Raw genomic sequence first — 8,100 nt, 5'->3', positions numbered from 1 at the left:
GGAGGAAGAGGAAGAGGAAGAGGACGAGGACGAGGAGATGGCAGCGGCGATGAATGTTTGTCTGTTATTGTGGCAGATATAGTAACGACCATTAAAGCACCTCAGACTCCAGGACTGATCATTCATTCCAAACTCACAGTCTCTACTGTCTCCTCTCCTTCTGATTCCTCTGTAACTCACTGATATAGAAACATCTTCTCTCCATTCGACCTCCCAGTAACAGCGACCAGTAAGACCAGTTCTGCACAGCAGCTGAGGACACCAGTACTCAAACCTCTCTGGATGATCAGGATATGACTGATCCTCCTCCACACATGTCATCTTCCTGTTGTTGTCAGACAGTTGGATCTTTCTGTTGACTGTGTTTGTGTCGACTGTGAGCTCACATGAATCTGATAGAGAGAAAAAGACACAACACAGCAGCAGTTGTTAACATATCATCAATGTGATAATAACATCACAGATGTGAATGACTGATGTCACAGTGTGAAGCTGCTTTGAATGCTTTTTCATGAATTAGATTAAAAACACACTCACGCTTCCTCAGACCTGGTGTCAACCATTGGACTCCAGCAGGCTCCACCCTGAAAGGAGGAGAGGGGTCAGAGCAGCACATCCTCTTTCAGCATGCAAACATGGACATGACATGACTCTCATTCACAGAAACACAACATGTCCATCAGGCCTGTTTCTCCTTGTTCTCCCTGAACCTTTTCAGGGCTTTTCTGAATCTCACCTGCAAAGTCTGCCTTTTGTTCTTGTGTTTCTGCTGCTTTGTTTTACTGTGCAAATAAACACTTACAATTCATACGTAATAAATCGATAAGAAAACATTGGAGATTGGTTCCCGACCTCTGCCAGAAAACCAAGTGATCTTTATCTCATCTTATAATCTTCCCCTCTTCACTCGTAACTCTTGGCTTCAAGCTAGGCTGTCTTTTCTCCTGAACTGAACAACTAAAGGAGGAGTAAACTAAGCACACCTCCGCCACTGAACCATCTACAATCGAGATATGGAATCTGACACTGACTGTGACTGAAGCAGGACTCTTCATACCTGAGAGTTTCCAGTCTCCAGCCTTGATCCTCCAGTCGAGCAGATAGCTGCTTGACTCCTGAGTCTCCTGGATGATTGTAGCTCAGGTCCAGGTCTCTCAGATGGGAGGGGTTAGAGTCCAGAGCTGAGACCAGAGAAGTACAGCCTTCCTCTGTGATCAGACAGCCTGACAGCCTGCAAAAACAGAAAATAGCACATAGCGCAGCTAAGGGTCCTGATAATTTAGCTCATACCTGTGTTTAAGGGTATAACATTTATATATCATTATGTTCACTAAATCACAAATCAGCACTAAACACACAGTAACTGAAGCTGATGGAAATGCTATTGTGCAACTATTTGGTCATAAACCAACATGTTGTACAGATTAAAATGACCTGAGGATGCAGCTAGAAGAAAAGGCAGATGATCACCAAAGTAATTACAGTTAATCCTGAAGGAAGCATAGAGGTCTCAACAAAATGTCAGGCCTATCCATCCAATGGTTGTTGAGATTAATACATTGGGACCAAAGTGCAGGATAGACTGACAGATCCACATTTGATATAAAGTGCATTCAAACTTCCATCAGGATGAAATGTAATTATTTTGGTGATCCTCTGACTTTTCCTCTTATATTGTGGTAAAAGGTTAGGTGGGAACTTTTTGTAATACAGTATACAGTATGCATTGTTTTAAGCACATACAATGATTTCTAGAAAATACTGGTATATATAATCTCTTGCTCCATTGCTTTTAAGTTTGTAAGAGTGTGTAGGTGTGAGTGTGTGTGTGTGTGTGTGTGTGTGTGTGCGCGCGTGCGTGTACGTATGTGTGCGTGTATGTAGTACGGAGGGTGGGAGGGAGGGCTTTCTTTATTATTGTTCTATGTTTCCTGTGTAAAGCACTTTGTGCTACATGCTCGTGTATGAAAAGTGCTCTATAAATAAAGTTGATTTGATTTGATTTGAAGTTCTAAGCATGTTGTCACGTGACAATAAATCATAACTTATTCGAGAATAAGCAGATGTCTAGTTATCAAAGTCATAGGATATCAAACATAGATTAGGCTCTCCATCCTCATTTCTCCTGCTGTGCAGTATCTGGAGCTGAATTAATGAAAGGTACATTGATAGCAAAACAATCTGCAATTCATTATAATAGAAGCGATTTAAAGTTTAGAGATGTCTGCGTTTAAACAAATATATACATTCTTTCACAACAGTGATATGATCTGACCTCAGAATTCCCAGATTGCAGTGTGGACTCTTCAGTCCAGCTGATAGCTGCTTCACTCCTGAATCCTGCAGGTTGTTGTTACTCAGATCCAGTTCTCTCAGAGTAGAGGACTGAGAGCTGAGAACTGAGGATAGAGCTTCACAGGCTCTATCTGAGAGGTCACAGCCACTCAGTCTGGATGAAGAATAATGAGCATAAGAAGAAAATTATTTCTATTTGGGTCAATAACAGCACACTATCTGCACTTTGAAACACATCTTAACACTTACAGAGCTTTCTTGGAGGCTTTGACTACTGGCAGCAGCCTCAGAAGAGCCTCCTCTGAAGCAGAGTATTTCTTTAGATCAAAGACATCAAGATTGTCTTCTGATGTCAGTAAGATGAAGACCAGAGCTGACCACTGAGCAGGAGACAGTTCATTTGTGGAGAGACTTCCTGAACTCAGGTACTGTTGGATCTCCTTCACTAGAGAACGATCGTTAAGTTCATTCAGACAATGGAACAGATTAATGCTTCTCTCTGCAGACAGAGTCTTTTCAAACTTCTTCTTGATGTAACCGACCATTTCCTGACTGGTCTCTGAGCAACTTCCTGTTTGTGTCTGCAGACCTTTTAGGAGATTCTGACTGGTCTGCAGTGAAAGACCCAGGAGAAAGCGGAGGAACAAGTCCAGGTGTCCATTTGGACTCTGTAAAGCCTTGTCCACAGCACTCTGGTAGAGATGTGTCTGTGCAGATCGATGGTCTATTGTTTGTTCCTCTACCAGCAGATTGACACACGAGGTGATGAATGTCAGGTGGACATGAAGAGCAGCCAGAAACTCCTGAACACTTAGATGGACGAAGCAGAACACCTTGTCCTGGTAAAGTCCCCTCTCCTCTTTAAAGATCTGTGTGAACACTCCTGAGTACACTGAGGCGACTCTGATATCGATGCCACTCTCTATCAGGTCTGATTCATAGAAGATCAGGTTGCTGCTCTGCAGTTGCTCAAAAGCCAGTTTTCCCAGAGACTCAATCATCTTCCTGCTCTCCGGAGTCCAGTGTGGATCTGTCTCAGTTCCTCCATCATACTTGATATTCTTCAATTTGGACTGAACCACCAGGAAGTGGATGTACATTTCAGTCAGGGTCTTGGGCAGCTTTCCTCTCTCTCTGGTCTTCAACACATCCTCCAGAACTGTAGCAGTGATCCAGCAGAATACTGGGATGTGGCACATGATGTGGAGGCTTCGTGAGGTCTTGATGTGGGACATGATTCTGCTGGCCTGCAACTCATCTCTGAATCTCTTCCTAAAGTACTCCTCCTTCTGTAGGTCAGTGAACCCTCTGACCTCTGTCATCATGTCAACACACTCAGGAGGGATCTGACTGGCTGCTGCAGGTCGTGTTGTTATCCAGAGGCGAGCAGAGGGAAGCAGTTTCCCCCTGATGAGGTTTGTCACCAGCACATCCACTGAAGTGGACTCTGTAACATCAGTCAGGATCTCAGTGTTGAGGAAGTCCAGAGGAAGTCGACACTCATCCAGACCGTCAAAGATGAACACAACCTGGAACTCTTCAAAGCTGCAAATTTCTTTGGTTTCAGTGAAGAAGTGATGAACAAGTTCCACCAAGCTCAACTTTTTCTCTTTCAGCACATTCAGCTCTCGGAAAGTGAATGGAAATGTGAACTGTATGTCCTGGTTGGCTTTGTCTTCAGCCCAGTCCAGTGTGAACTTCTGTGTTAAGACTGTTTTCCCGATGCCAGCCACTCCCTTTGTCATAACTGTTCTGATTGGGTCATCTTTTCCAGGCAAGGCTTTAAAGATGTCTTCTTGTTTGATTTTTGTTTCTGGTCTGTCTGGTTTCCTGGATGCTGTTTCAATCTGTCTGACCTCATGTTCATTATTGACCTCTGCAGTCCCTCCCTCTGTGATGTAGAGCTCTGTGTAGATCTGATTCAGAAGCGTTGAGTTTCCTGCTTTAGCGATTCCCTCAAACACACACTGAAACTTCGTCCTCAGGTTAGATTTCAGATTATGTCGGCACATTCCAAGTGATTCTGAAAGAACAAGTGAATATCAATAAACATACTCTAGAATAAATATAAATCCTACTTTTGCTGAAAAAGACAGAGCAAATAAATAAGGGTTATTGTCTACAATAATAATTTGATCCTTCAAGATTTGTCATCTCCTTGAGTTTCAAAAATGTCTTGCTACTTATTGCTTTGCAACAAAAAGCCACTTGAGTAAATAAATGTCCATAATTAGGCTGAATTTCAACATTATAAACAGTCAGTGGAATAAGCATTACTATTTCCTACCTACTGCATTTTTTCGATATTCCAAATATTCTTTGCAGAATCTCGAAGTGCAATCTTATATTTACATTTCTATTGACTGGACTGATTGTGGAATAAAAAAAGGTTTTGAAAAATAGACTTTTAGTTGAATTAACTGAACTTGATTTGTGTGATGGCTTGTCTGTGTTAGTGATGGTGGTGAGCGGTTTGCCAGCTGTTATTTCCCTTTAGAACACACAACCTCTTCATCATCAACCTGCCCTTTGGACATGTAGCCTTTCTGCTCTCTCTCACTCAGAGAGAAGCCACCAGTGAGAAGTGGCTGCAGAGGAGATGCATAATTCATGAAGAGCAGCACCTGGCTGGAGGGACTGCAAGTGTTGAAGGGGTTTGCGTGTTTACTGGGGAAACTACAGGTCACAATTCCCTGTATTAGTATTACCACAAGATGGGCCAGAAAATGCAATTCTACCAAGTGGATTGCACCTCACCTAGTGAACACACCAAAAGTTTTCTGGCTCTGTGTCTACCTCCTGGTAATGCGGCCAATTGAATATGCACAGCAGAGTTTCCCACGATGGCCCTACCCATATACTTTGCATTATGATGACATCAGATTTTTTTTAATCACTTTTCTCTATTGAAAGTTTTTTAGAAAGAGTTTTAATCTTCCCTGTTTGCAGATTTTTATGGAAGCAAATCTGTACCATGATTCAAATTAAAATGGATTAACAGAAATGCTGTTTAATTTTCAGAATATAGCTGCATTTTTTTTACTCATAAATAAAATAATAATAAATCATTCAAATTGCATTTTCATTTTCTTCTTCAAGACTGCTCATTTTGTAACTTACATAAAATGCAAAAAGACAGGACTTTTAAGATTTAATTTTCAAAAGATGCCCCAGCAAATAGTTTCCAAAATTCAATTTTTAATGTCAAAGTACGCAAATGCATTAAGATTTACGGTGATCGAAATGAATCCGCTCTGAAGAGCTGCTGGTAGTGACTGTGGGGCAGTCAATACAGCTCGTCCAGGTTAAGTGGTTCACCACAGTCATTTGGTTTGAATCCGAAGTGCTCCCACAATGCAGCTGTCGCGTTCGGCTTTGACACCAATTCCATCTTTGTTTATATTCCATCACATCTCAACTAGTGTTACCTCTGGCTTGCTACTCCTCACGGGACTCTCATGCTGCACTCTGTGGTATGCCAGGGGCAGGGACCCGCCTCCCCACACAGAGACAAAGAGTAACTGACAAGAGTGTTCACGTGAGAGACACGAGGAAAACAAACAAGCGTACAAATGGAAATTATCGAGGCCGGCAAAATTATCGAGCTCGTTTTTATTTATCATACGATTAAATGATTTATTGGTTATCATGCCAGGCCAAGCTGAAGTCTTATCCTATTGGTAAAACACAGACATGAACATGAAAACAGTGACTGGATGATTGTGGACATGTGCTCTCAACTTCGAGAAATGCTAAATCAGGACACAGTCATTTGACCTGTCTTTACTATACCAGTAATAGCTATGAAATATGAGTCTTTCTTTGAACCATCATGTTAAATCTGAAAAATACTCTTACTTCTTTGCAGACAGTCAGCCAACTCCTCCTGCTTCATTCTCCTCAGGAAGTGAAGTGTGATCTTCAGAAATGCCTCTCTGCTGCTCCTCCTCTGCTCTTCATCCTCACCATCCAACACCTCCTCGTCCTCCCTCTGACTCTCAAAGCATTCTGAGCAATCTGAACTCAGAACCTTATGGACCTTCTTTAGTTCGTTCCTCACAAAAGTGACAATGTTCTCCTCCAGCAGCTGGAACAGAATATTATGTAAACAAGCCTATTATGTGAATGATACAATTTAAACCAAACATCAGATCCATGTTACAGAGATTCACCACTGGTTTAATAAAGTGCAGCATGGAGATTAGGGTGAATTAAACAAATGTAAAAGTAGTTGTTGTTCATGTACAGACCATAAATATGGAGTCCAGGTGTGTTTGATGGTGCTGGACAGACTGACCTCTGGGAACCTCTGAGCTCTCCTGGTTGACTCTGTGGAGGAATCATAAAGAATCAGTCACACAGCGTGTACTCTGCAGTGCTCCTACTATGTGCAGGCACAGAGCCTGCTCTTACCTGGTCAGATACATTCAAGCCCAAACTGTAAACAATGGTGGAGAACAGACAACAACAACAGAGCCGAAGAAATGCCCCACCATTACCCACATCAAAGAGAAGAAATGAGAACACTGACAACGAAAGGCCGCATCAAAAGAACGAACTGGACCAAGCCAGAGAGAAAACTAGGATAAATATCATTGCAAAGGTGGAGGAAGCTGCAGGATATGTATGGACTCAATGGTATGCTATGGTGGCGGTGGTTACAGGAATACTTGCAATAGCACATATCACTGTACAATGCTGCAGTCGAGCTACGTAGCTTGCTGCTAAATCTAGCTTGTTAGCTTGTATGCTAACTCTGGTGTTTAGCTTTGTTTTATGGCTACTGGTTAACAAAGTGTCTTTCAAGTGACCGGGCAGTCATAATGTTAGTTTGTGTTCAGGACGCTCTGAAGTGGTTGAATTGGTTTAGAGGTTGGTTTCTGTGGGGAGGGCCTTTTTAAGCAAGGCTGAATTACAGCAATACACCAACACCCTGTAGGGAGAAACTAGAAAAGAGCAAAACTGCCAACTGGGGATTTTTTGGGTGACAGGTAGAGGGTGGGGCCATCGTGCGACCATGAGGCAGGAGGGCTACGAGAAGGCACAGGCAAAGGGTGGAAGCCCTCAGGGGGATGAGCTAGAGAGCGCACCAGACACCAGTGGAGGTCTGCCTGGGCATCAGCAGGGATGTATGGATGACACAGGACCAGGATCAGAATTCAGCCGGGCTGCCGACTTAGAACCTTATTAACCATGTTAATAATGAATTTATGGTTCATAATAACTTCATTGTTTATAATGACAGAGTAGAGAACATGTCAGTTAACGTCTCAAGGGCATCAGAGAGGCACATTTAAAATAATGTGTTGCGCGTGACTTTACTTATTACATTACCCATACACCGACCTTATACCTAAATATAAAGATAATAATGAATTCATAATTTATAAATATAAGATATATTCATGTAGACATGCAGTAAAAAAGTAAAAAAAAACGTCTGAGTTTTAAAATGCTCCACAAAACTTTAGACGTATTTCCAACACTTTAATTGTTTTGTATATTTAATAAATATTGTGAAACAGTCAAATGTCCTGCCTTCAGTTCATATCTTTGTCTCAACTATATATTTAAGAGATCAGAACACAAGTTATTTGATTTTTATATTTTCATATCTAATCGGCCAATATATCAGTTATCAGAGTTTTTTACTTCTTCATATGGGTTTCAGCACCGGCCCCATGAAGTCCAGATCGGTCGGGACCTTGGAATGTTAGATAAAACAAACAACCCTTCCTCTCCTCAGCAGCAGGGGTCGGATTTCAGCAGTAGGTGAGTCACTGCTGTTTGTACACAGGAGGAACA

The 8,100-nt window shown here is 42.0% G+C and overlaps 1 protein-coding gene across 1 annotated transcript; it reads right to left on the bottom strand.

The window, feature by feature from the left end:
- Positions 1-922: 922 nt before the first annotated feature.
- LOC115566122 (NLR family CARD domain-containing protein 3-like) lies at positions 923-6,184 on the bottom strand. Its single transcript, XM_030391846.1, has 5 exons — positions 6,154-6,184; positions 2,545-4,318; positions 2,276-2,449; positions 1,080-1,231; positions 923-957 (listed from the first exon to the last, which is right to left on the bottom strand). Exons 2-5 carry the CDS (start codon positions 4,305-4,307, stop codon positions 923-925), a joined length of 2,124 nt encoding a protein of 707 aa, XP_030247706.1. The 5' UTR covers positions 4,308-4,318; positions 6,154-6,184.
- Between the last annotated feature and the right edge of the window lie 1,916 nt (positions 6,185-8,100).

The sequence above is a fragment of the Sparus aurata genome, chromosome 16, assembly GCF_900880675.1.
Source record: "Sparus aurata chromosome 16, fSpaAur1.1, whole genome shotgun sequence".
Taxonomy (NCBI): domain Eukaryota; kingdom Metazoa; phylum Chordata; class Actinopteri; order Spariformes; family Sparidae; genus Sparus; species Sparus aurata.
Note: the sequence above shows the minus strand (reverse complement) of the source record. Positions and strands in the feature narration are given on the sequence as shown.